The 23,478-nt window shown below is 52.5% G+C and overlaps 7 protein-coding genes across 7 annotated transcripts; 5 read left to right on the forward strand and 2 right to left on the reverse strand.

Annotated features, from left to right (window-relative positions):
- Nucleotides 1-696: 696 nt before the first annotated feature.
- On the forward strand, nucleotides 697-2,359 carry J4E86_010784 (uncharacterized protein; the record flags this gene model as incomplete). Its single annotated transcript, XM_051451280.1, has 2 exons — nucleotides 697-777; nucleotides 830-2,359. 2 exons carry the CDS (start codon nucleotides 697-699, stop codon nucleotides 2,357-2,359), a joined length of 1,611 nt encoding a protein of 536 aa, XP_051297567.1.
- A 3,259-nt stretch (nucleotides 2,360-5,618) lies between these two features.
- Nucleotides 5,619-6,256, forward strand: J4E86_010785 (uncharacterized protein; the record flags this gene model as incomplete). Its single annotated transcript, XM_051451281.1, has 2 exons — nucleotides 5,619-5,722; nucleotides 5,779-6,256. The coding sequence occupies 2 exons, from the start codon at nucleotides 5,619-5,621 to the stop codon at nucleotides 6,254-6,256; spliced, it is 582 nt and encodes a 193-aa protein (XP_051297568.1).
- Nucleotides 6,257-10,036: 3,780 nt separating this feature from the next.
- J4E86_010786 (uncharacterized protein) lies at nucleotides 10,037-11,860 on the forward strand (the record flags this gene model as incomplete). Its single annotated transcript, XM_051451282.1, has 1 exon — nucleotides 10,037-11,860. One exon carries the CDS (start codon nucleotides 10,037-10,039, stop codon nucleotides 11,858-11,860), a length of 1,824 nt encoding a protein of 607 aa, XP_051297569.1.
- A 109-nt stretch (nucleotides 11,861-11,969) lies between these two features.
- J4E86_010787 (uncharacterized protein) lies at nucleotides 11,970-14,019 on the reverse strand (the record flags this gene model as incomplete). Its single annotated transcript, XM_051451283.1, has 3 exons — nucleotides 11,970-12,836; nucleotides 13,010-13,821; nucleotides 13,878-14,019. 3 exons carry the CDS (start codon nucleotides 14,017-14,019, stop codon nucleotides 11,970-11,972), a joined length of 1,821 nt encoding a protein of 606 aa, XP_051297570.1.
- A 3,693-nt stretch (nucleotides 14,020-17,712) lies between these two features.
- On the forward strand, nucleotides 17,713-18,495 carry J4E86_010788 (uncharacterized protein; the record flags this gene model as incomplete). The annotated part of the gene is made up of 1 exon (XM_051451284.1): nucleotides 17,713-18,495. The coding sequence occupies one exon, from the start codon at nucleotides 17,713-17,715 to the stop codon at nucleotides 18,493-18,495; it is 783 nt and encodes a 260-aa protein (XP_051297571.1).
- A 2,470-nt stretch (nucleotides 18,496-20,965) lies between these two features.
- Nucleotides 20,966-22,225, reverse strand: J4E86_010789 (uncharacterized protein; the record flags this gene model as incomplete). Its single annotated transcript, XM_051451285.1, has 2 exons — nucleotides 20,966-21,997; nucleotides 22,049-22,225. The coding sequence occupies 2 exons, from the start codon at nucleotides 22,223-22,225 to the stop codon at nucleotides 20,966-20,968; spliced, it is 1,209 nt and encodes a 402-aa protein (XP_051297572.1).
- Nucleotides 22,226-22,486: 261 nt separating this feature from the next.
- Nucleotides 22,487-23,188, forward strand: J4E86_010790 (uncharacterized protein; the record flags this gene model as incomplete). Its single annotated transcript, XM_051451286.1, has 1 exon — nucleotides 22,487-23,188. The coding sequence occupies one exon, from the start codon at nucleotides 22,487-22,489 to the stop codon at nucleotides 23,186-23,188; it is 702 nt and encodes a 233-aa protein (XP_051297573.1).
- Between the last annotated feature and the right edge of the window lie 290 nt (nucleotides 23,189-23,478).

The raw sequence follows: 23,478 nt of genomic DNA on the forward strand, positions 1-23,478 counted from the left end.
GTAAGATAAGGACGCAACGCTAGTGGTGGGCCTAATTGTGCTACATGAACTTGTGGCGACGGGTCTAGAGTTCCTTTGTCTCGGTCGCGTAATCCTTGGAAAGTTCTGACATGCAGCATGCGGGGCGAAGTTAGAAACAGCAACGAGCAAGCTAGCCTGGCCAGCCATTTCGCGACCATTCTTCTTCTGGTAAAAGACTAGCTCGATTAGGGCAAAGACATGCGAAATACGAACTGCTTGGCTTGCTTGACGTGCTTGCGACATCTCTGCACGGCTTTCGCCGACCCCGGGCCGCACCGCATGAAGCTTGCACGGACGCCATAGCTTGGCTTTCAGGAAGATGCGTTTCGAGAGCAATGTGCATGTTACCAATGATCATGCTTCTCCTAGCCACATGCAAGTACGATCACCGTCGCACAACTACTTTCGACCGTGAACCGCAGTCTCACCGGGATGGTTAGTTCCGAGCTGTCAGATCGCTTGACAGTGAAGCGTAACGTACGTTCAACTGATTGAACGCCATCTTTGCATAGGCGAGGAGTATCATCAGCACCTACCGCATTGCGCTGATGATCATGTCCGTTCTATGCATCGAGAGGAGCTTCATAGTAGCCGGGGAACGTTTTCGAAAAGACTTAAAAGGGAGGTCTTTTCAACCTTCGGCAGCTCAAAAGCTCGACATACCAATACTTCATCATGAGTCCTGCCATCACCCAGGTCACCGACCCTACGGTAGATGCCCATGTTCTGACCTCGCGTTCTGAAGAGGTCGAGAAGGTTAGCACGCCAATCTGTACCTGTGTAGGGGAGACTTCACTGACATCTGTAGTTGCTGGACCAAGTCCAAGATCTGATCATACCTTTCATCCGCTCAGCAGACAACCACAACTCTCCCAATGACCTTCTGACTGGTCACTCCAACGGAGTGAACAAGAAGGGGTTGCGCAAGGCATTGGTCGAGCAGCATGACCCGAGGGAACTGCAGAGGCTTATGGCATTGAGCTTTCCCACCGCTGGGCTTCTTGAGGAGGGCTTCTTGGAGGAAGTCGAGAAAGTCCTTCGCTACTCTGTGAATACCTGGGATGCGGGTTTCATGAGCAAGCTCTACGGCTCCACCGACGCACCAGGTCTGGCAGCTGAACTAGTGTTGGCCTCTCTCAACACCCAGGTCCACACCTTCCAGGTGTCGCCTGCACTAGCCGTCATTGAGAAGTTCACCGCACGCGCTCTCGCGAACCTGTTCGGACTCAATGGGGCTTTCGCAGGCGGCGTGACCACCTCGGGAGGATCAGGCTCCAATGCAACTGCTATGCTAGTGGCCCGTCATACTCTGTTCCCGGAGACGAAGCAGTTGGGCAACAGCGCTGGTGGGCTTCGACTGGCCGCTTTCACTTCAGCCAATGGACATTACAGCATCGAAAAGGCTGGGTTAATGCTTGGTCTCGGCACATCGTCGGTGTTTGCGGTCCCTGCCGATCCAGCGACTCGTAGCATGGATCCAGCGGCGCTTCGGTCCTGCGTTGAGAATGCCATCTCCGAAGGATTCACACCTTTCTTCTTGAACGCCACTGCCGGAACAACTGTTTTCGGCGCTTACGACAATCTTCGCCCGCTCCATGCTGTCTGCAAGGACTTCGGCATGTGGCTCCATGTTGATGCCTCTCTGGGTGGGCCCGCTGTGTTCAGTGCAAAGCACAAATACAAACTTGACGGAAGCCACTTGGCCAACTCCATCACCATCAACCCTCACAAGATGATGGGTGTTCCCGCAACTTGTTCCTTCGTGCTCAGCGCGGACATACGTCAGTTCCACACCAGCAACACACTACCCGCGAGCTATCTTTTCCACAGTGCTGATAGCTCGGAGGAAGTGTTTGACTTGGCTGATCTCACCATGCAGTGCGGACGTCGTGGCGATGCATTGAAGATGTACCTGAGCTGGATGTACCACGGCTACGAGGGCTATGCCAAGCAGGTTGACGCAGTCTTCAGTACCGCTGCATATCTTGCAAAGCTCGTGGAAGATCATCCAAATCTCGTGTTGATCAGCCCAAACCCGCCACCTTGCTGCCAAGTGTGCTTCTACTATGCGGAAGGAGGACGGTTGAGCGAGGATGCTGGTCGCAATGAGGAAGTTACGAAGCAAATAGCGGCGCAGCTCGTGCATCGGGGGTTCATGGTGGATTACGCTGGCGGAGATACCCGTGGCGCGTTCTTGCGACCAGTTGTCAGCAGGGGAACTGGCATCCAGAAGGTGGAAGAGCTGATCGAGGTCGTGGAGCAGATCGGATCCACTGTCTGGGGGAGCAACGTGGAGACCTTCATGGAGTACTCAACGGGTTCAGACGTTTCGCCCTAGCGTGGTAGTATTATTACCACTATTTCGCTTCAGTTTTCGGATTGATGATAGCGCACGATATCATTCGTTTGCCACATGCATCATCTGCAGTCCAATGTCAGCCGAGTTCCCGATCATCAAGGCGTGTATCAGCCAGTGATTTGACACAGCCCGACATGAAAGCACAGGTACTCTAGAGAGCATACATGGCTCATACCCACATACAGCATGCCGCCGTGAAGGAACCATTCGGCTGCAGGCCAATGTGGAATATGATAACAGCCTGTAGTAGTCCAGAGCCCAGGGTGTTCTTGTCATGGTGCCAAAGGTGTGACGGGCGTGTAACAAGTGCTTACCCCCGGTAGTGTGGCCTCAACGCCGGGCATCGTGTGGGTGTAGGAAAAGGGCTTGACCCATGGCGATGCCACCGAACTCGGGGCACGCGTGGCAGAAGCTGCATATGGGCAAGTAGATTAAATACAGGGCGTAAATCTAAACGCCATGCTGTCCAGATGCAAATGCGTGCTTAGACTTCGATGTAACGTCGTAAAAATGCGGGTGATCAACAGGTTTGCGCGAGATATGCAGGGTCCGCGGGAAGGGCTAGCGCGGTTTTAGTGCGGGGCTATCGCCTATATGTGCACGAAACTAGGCGCTAATCTCTATACACACCTCGCTTCTACTCAGGGTTTAGTTATTAAGAGTACTCTTACTTAAATATCTACCTACATGTGTGTCAAGGTGACGCGGCGGCCGTTTGCGGAAGTTGAACGCTGCAGGTTCCTAAGGCGTTTCCACCTCGCCAAGGCGCCTCTTGCGCTGCCGCTCTAACACAGGATACGAGAATGCGTAAGCGTAACCGTCCGAGGTGGTGCCGCGCAGCGCCGCGCAGCCTGGAGGCACGGTCGTCTATGGCACGGCACCACGGGGCGGCTCCTTTCCTTCACGCTGCGCCGACCTAGCAACCTGACACTACTAGACCAGGGTCCGCAACAGCGATGCTCGCATCAGCAGCACCTCAGCTTCAGGGCGCGATGCCGTCGCGCGGCCTCCTGCGCAGCTCTGCCCTTCTTAAGTCGCTAGACCTCTCGCTGTCTCACTCACGATCATCGGCAGCGATCTTCCCCTTGTGCGCTCCCCTTGGTCCTGCCCGCCACGTGCCGCCCTCCCCGTTGTGCCTTTCTTCCCGTCCCGCATCCTACACCCACAGACTCGTGTGGCGCCAGCCACCAACCCAAGAACAGGTTTGATGACGTAGAATCTGACCAATCAGCGCCCCGCACCAACGTGCCACAGTGATATATCCTGCCCAGCACGACACAGCAAGATTATTCATTTTCCTCATCTTTGGAACACCACATATTTGTTGTACGGAATTTTTTAGGTCTTAAGCTTTTACGACGTATACTCAAGACCGATACTGTGGGCTAAGTCAAGCTCCTAAGGTCAATACTGCCATCTACACGATGGTGCCCTCAATTCCCGCAATCCTGCAAACCCCTTGGCCTGAAAGACCGTCGACGAGGATTGTACAGCGTGATGAAGAGTCTCTTCGGCATGAAGCGGGGGAGACGGAGAATCGACGTGCGTTGGAGGAGTATCGGAGCCAGAAGAGCGCGCTGCAGGAGGAGAAACTGTATGTTCTCTCTACCGGCGCTTCCTTATTCTCTACCTGATCTCGGGTGTCTATTGTGTGTCTATGAAAGGGGTTCCTCCGATCTGATGTTGTGTACAGTGCCGTATGTCCTCGCCTCACGCTTCGACTCTCGGATGCCAGCACTCTGTCTCTCGGGGATGGAACCTTGGATTTCACGGCGACGCTATGCTACACAACGACTCCTGAATTTGTACCTAGCCAGCCAATCGTTCTACACCTGCTTGGTCCTAAAGCTGGAGGCCCACTATCCGAGAACGCAGTGTACTGGGGCCAGTACCAGATCTTTGCTTCGCCTGAGAACCTCCCTGAACATCGCCTTCCCTTTGAATGGCGCAATGTGAGTTTACGGCGGCCAAGAGATGCAAACGGGCGGTTCATCGATTCGAGCGATAGCCATTACGCAGCGGCGCAGACTTATGTTGTCAGCGAGGCTGAGGGATGGATTGAGCTGTTTCCCGGACAAGAAGTCAGCCGGCGCGTGACGTTACAGCTTGATCAGGCTGTTGCTTGGCAACGAGGGGTCAGCTCTGGGCGGGATTATTGGTTGCGTTGGGCGCCAAGTGGAACGGTTGGTAATCCGAAGACGTTGTGGAGCTGGAAGTATGGCGGGTTGAAGGTACGTCACCGAGTTATTGTTAGGGTTGGCCATCCAATGTCGGGCAGTTGCTGACTGTTTCCACCGCGCAGGATTGGGAAGGGATCATCCTCAACAAGAAGGAGGATTCAAAATGTTGGATACCGATTCCTATCCAGTCAGAGGAAAGCGGGCTGAAGTTCAAAGTCGTTGATGGGGCCGAGTAAGATGCAGCTGACAATCATGAAACGACTTGGTTCGCTGGAGCACCCAAAATAAACGCTCAGCAGCGAATCCTTAGGGGAATCATATTCGGCCCCATTTTTTGTATTTGGCCCCCTGATTTTCCTAGTCGACCCCTCTAGGCAGAAGTATGCGTGGAAGTTTTCGAGCAGTCTGAAAGCTGTATACTTCTGCAAGATATCATAGAAACTGTAAGACTCATTCGCCAAGGTACCCAATTACTTGTAGATACACAAAGAATTAGTTGTATGCATCTTGGTGTTTATAGGTCTTGCGTGCTGTGCGTCCTCTCTAGAAACGCCTACCAGATACGCGCCGATATCCGTGCCTCGGCTACCGAGTAGGATTCTCTGACCTATAAGTGCATCCTTTTAACGTACGCGCCCTGACCTAAGCCAAGCCGATAGTCTCAGGCTATGAACCCACTCTTACGGGTTGCCTGCTTTTTCCAAGCATTATTTGAATTTATCCAGCAGGCCTGTATAGTAGAATGCTGAGGCACAGTCAATTAACTCCAAGGTACAGTTCACTAACTCTGGGGCGTAGTCCACTAATGCCGAGCACACTCCACTACCTCTGAGGCGCAGTCTACCAGTTCTGAGTTATGTTTTCTCTTTTTTGAGGCACAGTCTGTCGATCTCGTTGACATCTTGTGCCTTGCTGTGTCCGATGATGGCGTGAGACTCGTATATAAAAGGACCCTATAGTAACGCATCTCCAAGGTACATCCTCAATATCCCCAATCTTCTTCCCCAGACCATCACTTCTCTTTCATCTTCACCAGACCAACCGTTCTATCTGCAAGCATGACGCACACGAGCTTCAGCCGCTTGGTGGTAACTACTGCTCTGCTCGCAAGCATTGCATCGGCAAGCCCTGTCTTGACGCATGAGTCCAAGATTGGCGACCGGTACGTTACCTTCACCAGACTTGCTGGTCAGAGAGCTCGGTTCTGACCTCCCATAGCGTAGTCAAGCGCAACATTATCCAGGGAGCTTGCAGCGAGGAAGACTTTGAACGCTTTGCCGCCGACTACTCTGCTGGTATTGGCTATGCTAACAGGGTGAATGATATCATCAACGAAGACAGTTTCTACCTGTCCACGTTCTGGCCTAGCGACAGGCTGACGGAGGAGGACGTCGATAATTACAAGACCAATTACTTGCAGCCATATGCGGGCTTGTCCAACGCTGGCGATATCACGGTTAATATCAACTGCCGTGATACTGCGAATGAAGCCTGTACTCAGCAACCCGAGAATGCTCCACCGGGCTACGTGAGCTACGCCGTGACGGATTTTGAGGATGACAGTATAACACTGTGCGATGCATACTTTACTCTGCCACCGGATTCCGTTGCGAATGAGGCGTGGTGTAGCGAGGATCCAATCCGTTCGCTCGATGAGTTCGAAACTGGAGGTAAGCACCAGCTGTACAGCTTCTAATGGTGAAAATGCTGATCGGACATTAGCTTTCACACTCTTGCACGAATTCAGCCATCTAGATTACAGACTCCAGCCTCGACTTCAGGACTACGCATACGGATCGGCGCGATGCGCAGACTTGGCGGAGAATGATGGCGAAGAAGCGTATAACAACGCAGATAGCTGGATGCTCATCGCCCTTGGAACGTACTGGGCGGACAAGTGCGGCCGTGATATTCCTTTGAGTGAGGAATAGGAGGATTGGATGTGCGCCGGCTCTTTCTATTATCAATGGGCGAGGGGATCGTTGGCCATAGCCATCAATCCCTCGAGAAACCCTGAATATGGGTTGTTTTCGAAATACCGTGCGGTTTTTGAGCCAATCAAGGAAAATGGCGCTAGATCTAGTTTGTTAGCAAATCGTAGTACAAACAGTATCCTACTACATTTGGCATCGCCAGAACGCTCTAAAGAATGCAGCGTGTGCAGGCGTTATCTAAGAATCTCTTGGCGTATCGTTTTTCCTTTAAATATAGTGACGCTGTCTAGATGCAAATGCGTGCTTAGCTTTTAATATTTTATTGTAGAGATATAGGTGATTAACAAGTCTGTAAGAGAGATGTAGTTGGAACGAGGTGCAGCGGCAGGGTCCGCGGGAAGGGCTAGCGCGGTTTTAGTGCGGGGCGATCGCCGATTTGTGCGCGAAACCATGCGCCAATCTCTCTACACGCCTCGCTTTGTTATCCCTCACGCTGTAAACGCTACGCCTGTCTTCTTTGGGCGATGACTGTGCCTCTTCCTTTGTTCTGGTTGTTGTTGTGCGACAATAGGCACCCGTTGCGATGACGTGCGATGCCCGTGCGCGAAATCGCACGTTCACTGTGCCCCCAACACTGACGTTCGTTTGCTTTGCATCTTTTTACTTTGTCCTTCAAAATCGTGACGAAGATGCTCAGCGCACATCGTCTCGCTCACTCTCATCATCATGGAGTCTAAACCACCTTTGCCTATTTCAGCGGACTCGTATGTCTCGACTCACAGCACTGCCCTTGAGAGAGCCAGTTCACAGGCTTTGGTCGGCGATGAAAACCCGCTCAACTGGTCGGCAATGCGCAAATGGCCCTTGTCTATCATCGTGATTATGATGTCCGCAACGATGGGTTACTACTCCGGGGTGCATGCTGCCTCTATTCAGGCGGTCGCAGATTTCTATGGATGTTCGGTACTCGCGTCCACGTCTGCAGTGTCATTCTTCCTGCTCGGATTTGCCATTGGACCTCTCTTCTTCGCACCGTTGTCTGAGATGCTGGGACGGAATCCGATTCTCAGAGTCGCGTTTGGACTCTTTGTTATATCCAACATCGGAGATGCGCTAGCGCCTAACATCGAGACACTGTTGTTCTTCCGCTTTCTGGGAGGTCTCTTGGGAGCGCCGACAGGTACGGAATCAAATATAGGGAAAGCATACTCATACTGTGCTAAATTTCTGCAGTCACCAACACAGCCGGGTCTCTCACCGATATGTGGGCTCCTCACGAACGAGCTGTCCCACTCGCTCTTTTCACGGCAGCAAGTTTCTTGGGTTTTGTGATCGGTCCAATCTGCGGCGGACCAATAACACAGTACGCGTCGTGGCAATGGTAAACAGCTCCTCCTTCTACCAATGTCTCGAAAAGACGTCTAACAGTACCTCAAGGGGCTATTGGACTTCTATGATCCTCGGCGGCATAACCTACATCTGCGCCCTCCTCTTTCTCCCAGAAACATACGCTCCACAACTAGTCCGCGCGAAGCAAATCAAAGCTGGCGGCAACCTCTCGAACGTTGACTGGAAAAAACGCGCGCGCGATAACCTGGTTCGTCCATGGGTTATGCTCTTCACTGAGCCCATCGTGTGGGCCTTGTCAACGTACATGGCATTCCTATACGGAATCATGTGTCTCGTACTCGTCGCCTATCCCATCGTCTATAAGGAATACAGAGGCTGGTCAACCGCCAAGATGAGCGTTGGATACACAGGGCTGGCAATGGGAATGGCTCTTCCAACCATACTATCGCCTCTGCTGAACCGCGCCCATACACATTTTGTGCGCAAACTAGGTCCGCAGCCTGAAGCACGCTTCCCACTGCAGATAGCTTTTACATGGCTAACACCTATTGGGCTCTTCTGGTTCGCATGGACGGCAACGGCGTCTGTACCGGCTGTTGTGCCCATTCTAGCTGGGGTTCCCCTGGGTATCGGTCTTCTGACGGCTTTTCTGGATATTGCTGCGTATCTTACCGATTGCTATGGTATATACGGGGCAAGCGCTCTTGCTGCGAATGGACTTCTGTGCCGACTCTTTGGCGCAGCCTTTCCGCTCTTCTCGAAACGATTGTATGAGAGCTTGGGTGTGCCGTGGGGAACTAGCCTGTTGGCTTTCGTCGCCACGGCTATGGCGCCTATCCCGTGGATCTTCTATCGCTATGGGCCAGCGATCAGGAAGAAGAGCGCATACCATCAAGCCGCCATGGGTCGTACATAAAATGCGATAGCGTTTCTTTATGTGCTACATAGATTGAACGATGCGAATAGTTTGAGAATTGATGGACGCGACGAACAGTGATCTGTGTTGGTACATATACCTAATGTGATCCGTGCTCAAACGCGTTGATAGCTTCCCACGCGCTGCGCCCCCAGGCAGCTCCCCTTACGACGACAATTGCTTCCTCACCCCAATACACACCCTACGCCCATCGCCAAAGACATCGCTTTGCTTGCCTCGGGAAACAAATACTTTCGCCGTGAAGTATCAACGTGCGCAATGTGTGGGCCTCGCTCGAGCCGATACCGCACGACGTCAACGCGCAACCAGCCTGGCTAAAGGAGCTGATGCACCCAGTTCGAGCCTGCGATGTCAACCTCGTACCGGCCATCCCCGACAAGCTCTCTAGCTACGATCGTCACCAAACACATTAGCACGTAAAGGCACCAATAACAAACACAACTTCTTCGTTTCGAGCGATTCCCTCCCACTGCCAGTGGCCTCGCACTTCTTTCGAGCCTATATCCCCGAGACCGCCGATGATACCTGGGTGGAGAGGCTATCGTCCACAGAACCAATATCGCTTGCGCATCAATTTTGGCGGAGCAATATATACTAGGGCATTCGTCATACTCGACGACACCGCAGAGACACGGTGCATCAGGCGTGATCAGACTGTGGGCAATGGTGACAGCCCTGGGGCCATGTCTGCACACACAACAATTGGATATCGAGGTACTTCACGTATTCAAACCAACTGTACGGAGGCTATGGTGCTGTCTAGGATCAGGTCTGGCTTTTGCATCTTCTATCACGGCTGTACGCTGTGGTTAGTTTTGCACCTGCCGTTGTCGCGCACACGTGGAAGCGCCGGCCCACGTGCTGCCGTAGACCCTGATTTTTACGCCGTTAACCCCGCAAACTCCTCTTCTCGACGCGTAGTCTAAGTTCTAGATGCAGGATATCAGAAACATCCTCTTCTGACTACCAATAGTGGTCTGATACGACGGGTAAATTAACGTACTTTGCGCGCACTATTACTGAAGCAGCGGGTCTGGGGGCCTAGGCTCCTCTTGAACGAATGGCACAAGCGCCAGGCGCGCATGAGGCTCGGTGATTTCCACTTACACCTACCCAAATCCGCTAGTATACTGTAATGCTTATCTGTCGCCGAGTCGAGGCGCAATGCTTGCCTGGCCTTATTATGAGGTGGCAGTAGGTGGCTACGCGGCCTAGAGCTTACCATCTTTCAACCTCCACCGTTTTTCCTCTAACAATGCCGGGCAGAGACCACACCGCAGATGCCGAGACCTTCGACTTCATTATCGTAGGAGCTGGGTCAGCGGCATGCTTGATCGCGTCACGTCTCTCGCAGCGGCTGCCCGATCGCCGAATCCTCGTTCTAGAAGCTGGGGAACATGTTCGCGACGACGCCATAGTCCAAACGCCCGGTCTATCTGCCAAGTTGATGTCATCTGAGTACGATTGGCAATACATCTCCGCGCCAGAGCCGGGTCTGAACAACAGGAAGGTGAAGCATCCGAGAGGGAAGTTGGTGGGGGGAACCAGTGCGATCAACAGTCACAGTGTGGTGTTTCCCAATCACGAATGGCATGACCGTATCGCGAATGAGCTCTTGTCAGATCCAGGAAAAGAAGAATGGAGTGCAAAGAGCATAGGAGATTGCTACAGCCGATGGCAGGCAGAGCACCCCGAGCCCAAAGTCGACGATGGTATAAAAACATCATACCCGCGTACCATGGATTTTCTTCAATCCCGCTGGTTGGAAGCCTTTGAGGAGCTAGGCCATCCGACGGGCACTACAGGATTTGCCGAGAGCAATGCCGGCGCAGTCACTGTCACCAATGCGATCGATTCATCAAAAGGCGAGCGAAGCCATGCAGGTCAAGCATTCCTAGAGCCCGCCTTGAAACGGGGCAACGTGGCAATGAGAACTGGCATAAAGGTCGACAAGATTGCTTTTGACGAGGCGTTGACCGCAGAAGGCAAACTCAATGCCACGGGCGTTCACTTCACGCACGAAGGCGAGGAGTATCTGATCGATGGTCGAGAAATCATTCTCTGCGCAGGCGTATTTGAGTCTCCTGCGCTGTTGGAACGATCGGGTATTGGACACAAAGACGTCCTCGCGGCCGCGAATGTGCCGCTTCTATATGAGCTGCCAGGTGTCGGCGAGAACTTGCAGGACCATCTGAACTGCGGCCTATCGATCGAAGCTGGAGAAGACACTCCGACTCGTGACGACGGTTTACGAGACCCTATGGTGCAGAGAGCGGCATTAGAAGAGTACGGGAAAAGCCGCACGGGTCGACTGGCGGAAGGAGGAGCATACAGTTTTGCCTTCACACCACTTCAGTTACTTGAAACACCGCAGGAGACGGAGGAGCTCGTTACAATTGTTAAGAAATCGGTGGAAGCAGAGAGCAACCCGAGCCTAAAGGCCCAGTATTCCGTCATCCAAAAGGCGGTCGAAAGCTCCAGCGAAGCAACAGCCACCACATTCATGCTTCGTTCACAACGCCACAGGGACCTTGAATCGATGCCTCCAAACACGCCATCTGTGGTCGATGGCAACTACATAACCGTTGTAGCCATGTTGGCGCATCCCTTCTCACGCGGAAGCTGTCACATCTCCCCTGATCCTTCCCTCAAGCCAGAGATCAAGTTCAACTACTTGTCGCATCCAATTGATGTAGAAATCTTCGCCCGCCATCTCCGTCTCATCGAAAGGCTCTTCCAGAAGCCTACCTTTACTGCCATGGCAAAGCCGAGCGGAAGGCGGTTGCCTCGAAGTTTTCCTCACCCGGTGACGTCGCTTGAAGATGCGAAGGGAATTCTTCCAATCAATTCAGCAACGAACTATCATCCGTCCAGCACTTGCTCGATGATGAAGGAAGAACTAGGGGGCGTTGTTAACGAACGGCTGACAGTGTATGGGACGAAGAATGTGAGGGTTTGCGACGCTAGTGTTTTGCCGATTATACCACGAGGGAACATCTTGACAGCCGTCTACGCTTTCGCTGAGAAAGCGGTGGAGATCATATGTGCGGAAGCGAAATCGGACTTTATCAAACCCTAAAGACGGTCGGTCCTAAGTCAAACATTGGGTCTCTTTACGAATGTAGTTTGAAAGCTCACTGTAAGGCATGAGTAAATATATTTTCGGTTACGTATCAGCTACCCTTATTCTATGCCCTCTTCTTGATGATATCCGCAGCCTTCTCCGCAATCGCGTACATAGTGGCCTGTAGATGCGTCGCAGGAATCATCGGAATGATACTTGCGTCCACAACACTCAACCCCTTGACTCCATACACCAGCAATTCATCACTTACACAACCGCCAAGCCCCTCAGGCATCATACTGCAGCCACCACTGGGGTGCGCGAATGTCGGTTGTAGTGAGCCCGAGGCAACACCGCCCTGGATGATCTCCTCATCGGTTTGGTACTGAGGGCCAGGAGCTGTCTCCACCGGCTTGTATTGTGCCAGTTCCTTGGATGCCCAGTGTGCGCGGTTGTATCGTGTAAGGGCTACCATAACATCTGCATCAACAGGGTTCTGGAACGTGTTCCATTGGACGATCGGATAGGCGGCAGGATGTGTGTTGTTGAGTGTGATAGTGCCTCGTGAGAGGGGCTTGTTGTTCGCGATACCAGAAAAGCCCCATGGCTGGATGACAAGTTCGCCCACAGCAGCGTCAGTGCCCGAGAATTGCTTCGCAAGGATGTCGCGCTGCTTTGTAAAGCCAGCAAGGAGCTTCTTGTCCTTCGCGTAGCGTTCAGGGAGGAAGTTGGCGGCTACTTGAGCTCGCATCTTAGCGACAGTCTTCTTAAAGGAGGAATCGAAGTGTTGTAGTGCGATGAAGACGAGGCCGTTGGCTTTGCCGACGGAGTATGGGCCGGTGCGCGACTTCAGGTACTGATCGTAAGATGTTTGGTTGAAGACTGAATCCGTGCTGAGTGCGTTCATGTTCTCTGGGTTCAGATTTTGGAGGTCGAAGTTCATGTAGTTGGCAATGTGGTCTTGGAAGTTTGAACCCACGGCTGGAAGATCCTAGGAAATGTCAGCGCAGGCCTCAGAGATATCACGACCATCCATACACCCCATACAAGGAAAAGGTTAAACGTGTCTGCAGCCTGCATCTACATAGAAACCTGCGAAGTAGGTGCCCTAACGTCGATGTAGGCTCTAGACCTGTCATATCTTTCCGAGGTTGACGTGCTTACCTTCTTAACGGTGACACCAGCAGCTGTCAGAACGTCTTTCGGACCAATGCCAGAGTACATGAGCAAGTGTGGCGTGAACACGCCACCAGCAGCAAGAATGACTTCTTTCGCGGCAATGGCTTCGACTTCCTTGTTGGTGTCTTTTGGGGTATACTTGACGCCCGTGGCGGTTAAGGCGCCTACTCTGTTCTTCGAGAAGGTAATCTCATCGACATGAGTGTTTGTCAACAGCTTCAGGTTCTTCCTCGACACAATGGGATCGTAGTACGCAGTGCGCGAAGTACTACGCATAGCGGTCGCCTTGTTAATTGAGTTTGGTGACCAGTAGTGACCGACAGGCTCTGCGAAGCCCTCCTGTGGATGTGGAATGTCGACATTATCCCAGGAGTGATAGATAGTCTTCATGTCAGGGAATTGATAGTCCGGTATCGACACCTTCAGCGGGCCATTGCCGTAAGCCTTGGCATTGTAGGTGATACCAAAAGTCTTGGTTGTCTTCTTCGAAGGCGCACCGAAGTCGTTGCTCTTCATGAAATATGGTTTCAGCCCCTTCCAATCCCACCCTTTGTTTCCGAGCTGACCCCACGCGTCGTAGTCAGCATCAGCACCTCTGTCAAATTGCATGCCGTTCACATATGACCCGCCGCCGACGACGTTGCCGACTGTTACCAGGAAAGTTTGGTTGCCAAGATTGGGAACGGGCGCGCTGTAGATGTCGTACATAGCAGCGAGGTTGAGGCCGCCGGAATTACCGGGAATGCTGGATAGGGTGCTATTGCTGAGCGCGCCATTTTCGATGACCAGGACTGTCTCTGTGGACAATTGTCAGTTTATTGCTTGAAGCACCTCTGTACCTGTCATTACTCACTATTGGGATCTTCGCTTAGTCTGTTCGCAACGACCAAGCCCGTGGTGCCTCCTCCAACAATGACATAGTCGTATGTGGTTTGGGCCGATGCGACTGCCAACACCGCAGCGCCATAGAACGAAGCAACGATGAATGAATGCATGTCGGAATACGTATGAGATGAACGAAAGATACCACAAAAACAAAGTCGCTTGCTGACCCGTGCGGATCACGGCTGGTTGCGAAGCTGAAGGATTGACGGCTTGCAGAAGAAACCGTGAAGCCTTCCTGGCAACGACTTAAAGGCTCTCATCGCACCGCTGCTAAGAGATCGTCATGCGTGGTACGGTCTGGACATGTAGACCCCTGGCTTCCATCGACATTCGGACGCATGTTCATCTGCCGGCCTTACTGTGGGTTCTCATGGATGGCTAAGGACCTGCGCCTTCGAGCGATAGATCGTGGCAAAAGGCCGGGTCAACACATGGCGGCCCCAGGGGTGTCAAACATCGGAGGGAATACGCCGGAAAAAATCTGACATGTAATCGAAGAGGCGGCGCATTGCTAGTCATGAAGATCAGTGCCATGAAAACGGGATGTAGTGCCAGTGGTGCCAACCCCGTGGAAATAACCTTGGAAGGGTACGCGGGGCGCCTGTCGGGCCCGTTCCCACGCGCAACCGGCAACGGAAGCTACGAAACGGTCCGGCTCGTGGAATCGCGATGTTGCGACTACGTGCTCAATCAATAGTGAGGGTAATATATATCGTTCCCTCTTCCACAAGAGCCTTCCTTCGCAGCTGCGCCGCCAGAATGCTGCGTGTTCTCCACGTGCCAGTCGGGGAGCTCTCTGCACGCTCAATCGGGTATAGCGCATCTGACATCCCACCCACGCGGGGCCAAATGCCGTCCCAGAACTTCAACCGAGCCGCCTCGCCAGGAGCGGGACGCAAACCCGTCTCCATCTGTTGAGTTACTCCTTCTTCCGAATACACCGACATGCATGAGCTCCGCCCGGGCAATACCAGTGAGGTTAGTTTATGTCGCGCCCAGCACGCACTCGTTTTGTCCAAAAAATGTGCAGACAAGAAATGATACGCTGCTCAGCCTCATACTGTGCTTGCGGATATTCCGGATCGTAGAATGTCGCGGCCTTCGGATGTTAGATGAGATAAACAGTCCGTTCTTCCACCACAGCTGTCTGCCACATGCTGAGTTCGACTCGCCCCTCACCGATCCGCTCGGATACACGCCGCAAGTCAGTCTTAACGATCAAGCAGATCACATAAAGAGGCTCTTCGCTATCTCCCCAATTGAACTCTCGCGCAAGACGCACCAGCTCAATCCTACATGCCCCGAGGACATTATGGGTTAAGAGATCTGGCCGAACTTTGCGACGTTCCGAGTCATCGCGAGAAAATAATGCTCCCTCCAGATCCGAGAAACTTGCAACCTGAGTCTCCAGTAGAAGAAGCTTATCCAAATCACTTGCTGACAGCTGTGATGTATCAAAGCCGAGTGCGTGGCTCTTGTGATCACTTCTTAGCGACGGAATATCAATCTTACACAGGCCGTCGTGCCCAATACTACTCGTCCTGCGGCCATAAAACTTCTGGTAACCCTTCTCTTGAGGGTGTGGTCTCCGCCAACCCAACCAGGACCAGCTAGGATAGTCGGGTCGTCGCTCCAATGCTTCAGTCCCGAAGTCGAGACCTGCCAGCATACGATTGGTAGGTGTAGCCCAGAAGAACTCCGTGTCATTCTGCTCGAGCCACGCTATGACACCTCTGCATGCATTGAGAGCATCGGAATCGTACGTAAGCTCAAGCTTGCAGAAGCACTCCACGAAGGGCAGGAAACTGAAATTCTCTCCTCTCGGTGATAACGCTGGTAAAGACATCCGAGTCGAAGCTTTCGCGTGGCGGAGACCCCGCCCGCGGTAGTCAAAGTCGATACTTTCGTCGGTCCATCCATCATTACACTGAAAAACCACTCGATTTTCCAAGAAAATCAGACATCGTCTAGAGAATATATGTTCCTGGAACGTCCAGCCACGTTGAGTCCAGCGTGCGTTCTCCAACTCAGTTCCTAGTGGTGGCAAAGGTTCAATAAGGGCCATGCTTCCAAAAGACACCCTATGTTGCGACATAGGACGCGCTATCGACACACCGCTGAGGCCTGTCCATGATGAATCGGCACAGGCGGCTACGATAGTCATGACAGCCGCGTCATAAATCTCCGTCATCTTGTCCAGATGTCGTGGAAGATCTGGCGCATCTTGGACCAAGCAGAGAGCGTCAACCCAGAGGTACTGGATGCCGAATTCGATACAAACCCTGATGGCGTCCTTGATCGTTGTTGACACCTGATTCCACCGTTCCCTCAATGCGTTGGGTTTTGACATCTTTTCCACGTTCATTTGGTGCAACTTTAGTTGTATCAGATGAGGTGGGCCCCAGACATAGCTCAGTGCAGCGTATTTCGTTGGCAACTGCTTCACAACCAAGCACATTGTCTTCACGTCGATCAGCCGAAGTGTTTTCCACGTGTATGTCTCGAAGCGGCTCTCCCAACAATCGAAGTGGGTACCATGCGGATCCTCGGAACACTCTCGTACCCACGATGATAACTCTGTGAAGTTACAGTACGGCTTCAAATGCCTGCCTCCCCATGTGTATGTTGTCCGTGGTTCTGTTCGAGAGGACATGGAACCAGACTCTGGCAACAGAGTGATCCATTCGCGACCAGAATTCGCTACCGCATCATCAGAGTTAGAGTCAACGTGCGATGATTGGGTGGCATGTCGCTCGGTTATCCGTAGATACACAGCCCCTAGGTACCTGGTCAACGATTCCTTTTTGAACTGCGCAACCAGGTCTTTCTCTGAAGCTGAGGTAGTCTCTTCTTTTATCTGACCTCGAACAACAAGTAGAGCGACAAAGAAGCTACACATTGGGCACTTCTTCGCGAGTCTGAGTGTTTCCAGAGAGCGAATATCCCAGAGCGTTGATCTCGAATTGTCTTTAATAACTCCATACTCATAAGCGGGATATCGTCGACCAAGAAACACCGTAGAAAAGTCCCATTGTGCGCAGAGTTCGCACAGTTCTGCTGACTTCGGAATATCGCTTTCGACCTTGGACGTCAAATGCAGAAGCTTGTTCAGCCAGGCGGTAATGGTGCGCATCTTCAGAAGTCTTCGATAAAGGCGCTACCATTCGAGAGACTTAATCAGCAGTAGGATAACAAGATATCGGAAAAGTTGTGGAGATGCTTAGGAAGCAACGAAGGCTGCGCCTGTTCTTGAGTAAGAAGAGGCTGCACGGCTGGCTGAGTCGAACCGCCACAGGCAGGCACGTTTCAGGCCAGCGAACCCAGCCTCATCAGGACCAGCGAACTAACCCGGCCACATCGAGTTCGGCCAGCATCAACAACTCTTCATACACAGACAAAACATGCGCATTCCAGCTTCGCAATGCCGGACGAACGGGAATCGTATGTCTATCAAGATTCTTCCCCGTTTTCCACGGGATCGGATTTCCTCCGCGAAACAACACCGATGACGTTCCCGTTGATTTCCCCAAGCCCGATTGGTGGAAATGCATCAACACGAACATTACAAGCTACCCCAGACCATCTCCTCTACCCCAGTGACCATCGGCCCCGAAAAGGAAATTATGGGGTAAAATTCCGATCAACTGTCATCTAGAAGGTGAGCACCGTAGGGATGAAGGAGATTAGTTCATGGCTATATAAGTAATAAGCACCCTTCATTTAAACCGGCAGGTGAACTGTCAGCTCGAGATTCGATATCCCATCCATTTCATCTCACAGCAACCCAGTCGAACAGTATCATCATGCATCTCCCATCAACCCTCGCTTACTTTGCCCTCCTCGCCACATCCTCTGCTCTGCCCTCCCCTAAACCCAAGCCCAGCGCCCAAAAACCACCCTACTTCCTCCTCGCCGGCGACTCAACAACCGCCGTACAATCCGCAGGCGGCGGCGGCTGGGGCACCGGCTTCCTGACGACAACGCTTCAAAACGGTGCTTCAGGCACGAACTACGGCCACAACGGCGCAACAACCGTATCCTTCCGACAAGGCGGCGACTGGGCCACCGTGCTATCCTCCGCGAAAAACGTGTCAAGCAAATACACGCCTTATGTTACGATTCAGTTTGGACACAACGACCAAAAGCCCGATAAGAACATCAGCGCCGCAGATCTCACAAACAACCTGATTGCGTATGTGAACGAAGCGCGGGATGTAGGCGCAACACCCATCCTCGTTACATCCCTAAGCCGACGCAACTACGATGCCGACGGGAAGATCAAACTAAACCTCGCGGATGTGGTAGCAGCGACGAAAGAAGCGGCGAGTAAGAGCGGCGCTGACATTATTGATTTGAATGCGGCCAGTACGGCGTATTTGAATGCGATTGGCGCGGAGAAGGCGCATACGTATAATCTCAAAGCGGATGATAACACGCATTTGAATGCAGAGGGGAGTGTGGTGTTTGGAAACTTGGTGGCGATGTTGCTGGATGATGCTGTGAAGAGCGTGAAGAAGTATGTTAAGCCGGTGCCGAGTGTGCAGGTGGCGTTGCAGAAGGGGGTTTATATCTTCCCTGCTGTTTAGAAAGGAGTAAGATGGCTATTATCGCTGTCTTGGATGTAGCGTAGGAACAAAGAGAGAGGCGAATATTACCAGTAATCCCGCTGCCCTTCGGAGAGTCAAGCATAAACCACGTTTAAAACTTACCATGCTCATTCCCATGCTCTCCCTCCCAGATCATCCTGCGCGCCTCTGCCGGACTTATTCCTTTCCCCATCGCCATCTGCACCCTATAGTAAACCTCCTGCCCGTTGGTAGTATGATAGCGAGGGCAGACGTTCTCCGGGTCGTCTGGGTACAGCACAAGGCCGATATTCCGCATGAGTTGAGGGTGCCACAAGACACCGACGATGTCTCCGAGCGTTACTCCGTTCCCATTTTGGATTGGAAACCTGGTGTACACAGTCTTGACGCCATGAGAAGAGCATTCTTTAGTCTCCAGAGTAACAGTCAAGCGCATGAGTGGAGGCTGGGTGGCGAACATCTCGCGCCATGTTGCGGATTTCCTGTCGATGTGTGGCCTCTTGCAGTAGTGAAGTAGCTGGTAGCTGATGGTTAGGTTGACTGGCTGGTTTGCTGCTTCATTGTGTTTTCGTCTTCGATAAGTACGGAACGCTTTGAGTAACGTATGGATTTCTACACGATCCCACGGAGCGACCTCCAGATCCGGAAGCTGGCGCGGGTCGCCGTTTAGGATGACAGCTTTCAATTTCATCTGGTGCGGGAGCCTGTGATCGATGTGCATCTCGGCGTCTGGTCCGAGTACAGCTGGAGGTATTATAGTGTCTTCAGAGCGGTCTAGGCATGGGAGAAACATTCGCTGGCGAATGTCATCCGCGGCCAAAATGAAGGAGCGCCAGTCTCTGTTGACACAGGACGCGCAGAACAGATCGTAGTACTCAAGACAGGGGTCACTGAAGATCATCCGCTTCAATTCGTTCGGAAGGTGTGCACTTGTCGGGCTAGACATGACTACCTAGGTAGGATGATGCTGCCGATCGTCGTCAGTGGAAGTATTAATGCAGAATCACGGATTGCTTCACTGATTGTGAGCAAACTTGGAAACACTGAAGCAGAGTACAGCCGGACAAATTCATCGCTATTGCGTGATCTTTCCAGCATCGCTCTTGTCGTTAGCTCTTCCGTGGCTGTTATCCGTGTGATTCGCGTCGAGTCTGTACGATAGAGGTAATCCGCATTAAGTTGAAAGACGAAGTCAACAGCCTCTTCCCATCCTCTAATCGCAATTGGAAGTTGAACAGACATATTTTCAGGCACCTTTCTTCCGGTACAACCCTCGCTCGTATCTCGCTCTCCCGCCGTTGGTTTCATAAATCGTATTCGTTATAGCCCCCGTAATAGCCCCTCCTATTCTGTTCCTTCTGTTCCTCCGAATTCTTTATGGTTTCTTCTCCATCGTCAAATGTGTCATCATCAGCCCAGTGGCGTTCCTTCTTCTTTAGATGCCTAGACCAGTAAGGTTCTCTCCAAACATTCTCCACAAACGTGTAGGTGTAGTTGTGAAGACGGCATTTCTCTGGAGGACCCTCTGAACAATGCCAGCCGGCACAGCTTCCATCGTTGGGGATTAGACCAATGTTATACGGTACTCGACCCTGGCAAGCACGGTCAACAACTTCTCCCACAGTTACTCTGGTCGGGTTTTCCAATGTGACGCAGAAATAATTGGACTGGAGAGCACCATGCAACTGCCTCGGACAGTTGTAGTATTCCACTCTGAGAAGCAAGCGCCGGATTGGGGGGTATGTGATGGGCACTTCCCGCCACTCCGCGCCATCCTCCTTCATATGCGGCTTGTTACAGTGCTTCAATAGCCAGTAGCTGATCTCCAGATGACCTGGACGCCGCAATCCCAGCCGTTGGCTCCTCCAATTGCCTCCATTTGTGAGCAAGGAAGGTAGCCGTTTAGGAGTGCGGAACCTTGGAAGCAGCGGATGTAGCTTCAAATCAGTCCACGGAGTACCTTGTAAAGATGCTCGCTCTTTGTTTGTAGAGTCTGGCAAGCCCTGAAAGATACTCATTTTAGCGACTGGCCCGCTTGTAGATGGTAGTATCTTTGCATTCCCAGTTTTCGGAAGGCGTGGCAGAAACATGCTCTGGCGGATATCATTCGTTTTATAGATGATGTCATGCCACTCTTTGTTTACCAATGAGGAGTGGAACAAGTCGTTGTATTCAAGACATCCATCGGTAAAAACCAGTACCTTCAACTCAACCGGAAGAGCTGTAAAATTGGATTCGCACATGGTTGGCGTGTTGTGGGTAACCTTCGGCGGCGCAAGCATTGATATATGAACGCAGAGAGCTTTGCCGATTGTGAGCAAACTTGAACGGAATCACAAGATCGCACCATTCGTAGCATGTTCCAGATGCTTCATTTTGAGTCTTGCTTAGATCTTGAGCAACAACATCTGGGTCTTATAAAAGTGATTCTAGTAACGTTGTGAGCTTCGACGAGGATGACCGCCAGTCTCTACTTCCGTTGCTTAGCATCACCGCTAGGCGCCTTTGCGGTACTCTTGCCCTCAGACTTCTCCTTCTGCTTTTTCTCAGCCGCCCTCTTCTTTGCGCTTTCTTTCTCAAGAATCTCGATCGTCTTCTCACTGCTCTCCCAAAGCTTCTTCTGCAGCAGTTCATCATCGATCTCCTTCCTTGTCCATATCTTTCTCCGACATTCCTTGAGGAAGTATGCCCCTTCTCCACGACCCCATTGTGCCTCCATAGCCGCGTATAAGAAGGTTTGTGCGCCTTGGTCAGGGCTCTTCAACACAAGCCACCACAACGGCCATGTAATGAGGTATATCGCCAGCCCCCACAGCGAGCCGAAGGTAAGGTATCGCCGCATGCCGGGTGTTCGTGACCAGCCCGGGTCGACCATGATTACGCGTGCGTTCATGGGCTGCTTGTCAGGACGGACGTAGTTTGAGAGATGCTTCTGGAAGGCTACGGCGAAGGTCATGAGGGCGAGCTTGGAGGTTGCGTATACGGTGGAAGGGGTGAAGTCGAGTTGTCCAGGGTCGCTCTTTCCGTCTGTATTTGCTTTTGTATCGACACCTGGCAACTTTCCGCCCACGTATGCCGGGCATGTACCGAAGATAATTCGGACGTCTCGGTCGGGAGGCTGAGCACGTAGTGCTGGGCTGAGTATGCTCAACAGATGGAAGTTGGCCATGTAGTTCAGCCCCCAAGTAGACTCCAGCCCGTCTTCGGTCTGTGTTGCCTTGCCTCCTGGTGGTGTCATTGTGTTCGCGCAGAGGACGATTGTGTCGAGACGTCGTGGCGGTGCGTTGTCGACCCATTTGGTTGCAAACTGACGTATGCTATACAGGTCCTCGAGGTCGACATGCTCGGCGGTGATAAGCTCGTTGCCTGTCTGGGTTCGGAGGTCTTCGATGTAGTCGACGAGGAAGGGGTCGACAAGGGGCTGTCGAACCAGGAGAACAATCTGTGCACCTCGAGTTGCCAGGCCTCTTACGACTTCAGCACCTATACCAGCAGTTCCTCCCTATACATTGTCAGTACAGTAGTTCAACGCATGCACATGACTCAAACTTACCGTCACCATCACCACCTTGGAATGCATATTCCTCTCCGATCCATTCGTGGCGCCACTGAAGAACCATTTCAGCACGTACAAGACGGCACAAACAGAAGCGAACTTCAAGACGGCCCAGCCGTATGGAATAGAGTCGATGCCCTCGTCGAAGGCTGTGGCCAGGATGTTGACGGGCATCTTGGCTGTTGGTGGGACGGGAAGCGGGAAGGTTCAGGAACGCGGATCTAAGGTGGCTCGCTAAGCAGATCGGATCCACGTGGCGTCATAGCATGTGATTGCGCGTTGAAGATTGTCGCCTGGCTTCACCACCCACATTTCACTTTCACCTCGACTTTTCTCGCCGGCGGTGTCACTCCTTCCACCGCCGCAAAACCTTAAATCCACGACGTCTTGTCACCACCACGCGCACCACGCGCGATTCGCAACGAGACCGCCACGATGTCCGCTCCCACCACAACACCGACCGCAGACGAGTACGACGCCGACGAGCTTCTTGAAGAAGACCCCGATGTCTCCACCAAGCCTTTCGTCGAACAGCGCGCTTTCGGACGCGGTCTGTGGAAGAACCCTATCAAATTCGTCACCTCCGCCCCCGAAGTACAGCCAGCACCCACATCCACAAACGGCAAGACCATGGCGGAGAAGTACCTTGCGATAATGTTTCCCAATGGTCAGCCGCAACCACAACCTGAGGCTTACCCTCGATGCGGCATATGCGGCGAGCCCGTCAAAGAGACCGACCAGCGAATACATTACCTCAGCCCTGCACACCAGGCAGCACTACCACGAGCGCCAATACCCTCCGCGATCGATCGAACGAGAATGGGACTGAAATACATGGAGAAGCACGGCTACGACGTCGATGCGCGACAAGGTCTGGGTACGAGTGGTCAGGGCATGCTCTTCCCATTGGTTCCCAAGGAGAAGCGCGATAAGCTGGGCTTAGGCATAGACAAGAAAGATCACATCCAGAGGAAGTCGTTAGGTGGCGCAAGCCGTGCAGATGTCAGAGAGGGCAGGCTTGATGCTGGGAAAGTTAGGAAGCTTGCCCAGGTCCAAAAGAAGAAGGACGCAAAGTTGCAGAGAATGTTCTACGGCAACGACGAGGTTGAAAAGTATTTGGGACAGCTAGGTGGCTGAATAAGACTGACGACTAATGATCTCACGACAGCATGTTTCCCTCGGTCGTTCAGGCTGTTCGATAGCGACTTCGCGTCGCAGCGCATCATCGGTATTCATCGAATACTCTGTCTTCGGGCCACATATCGACGGTCTGGCACGATGAGTGCCACGAACGGCCGATCACCACTCACGAGCATACTGTTAATGTTCCTCATAGATTTTGCCTTACAAGCGCATAGCGCTGGCGTTGGTTTGGTTCGCGTTCGAAGATACCCGTGGCTCAACAATCGAGCCCCTTTCAACAACAT

This window comes from Alternaria arbusti, assembly GCF_024043155.1.
Source record: "Alternaria arbusti strain BMP 1465 chromosome Unknown scaffold_25, whole genome shotgun sequence".
NCBI lineage: Eukaryota > Fungi > Ascomycota > Dothideomycetes > Pleosporales > Pleosporaceae > Alternaria > Alternaria arbusti.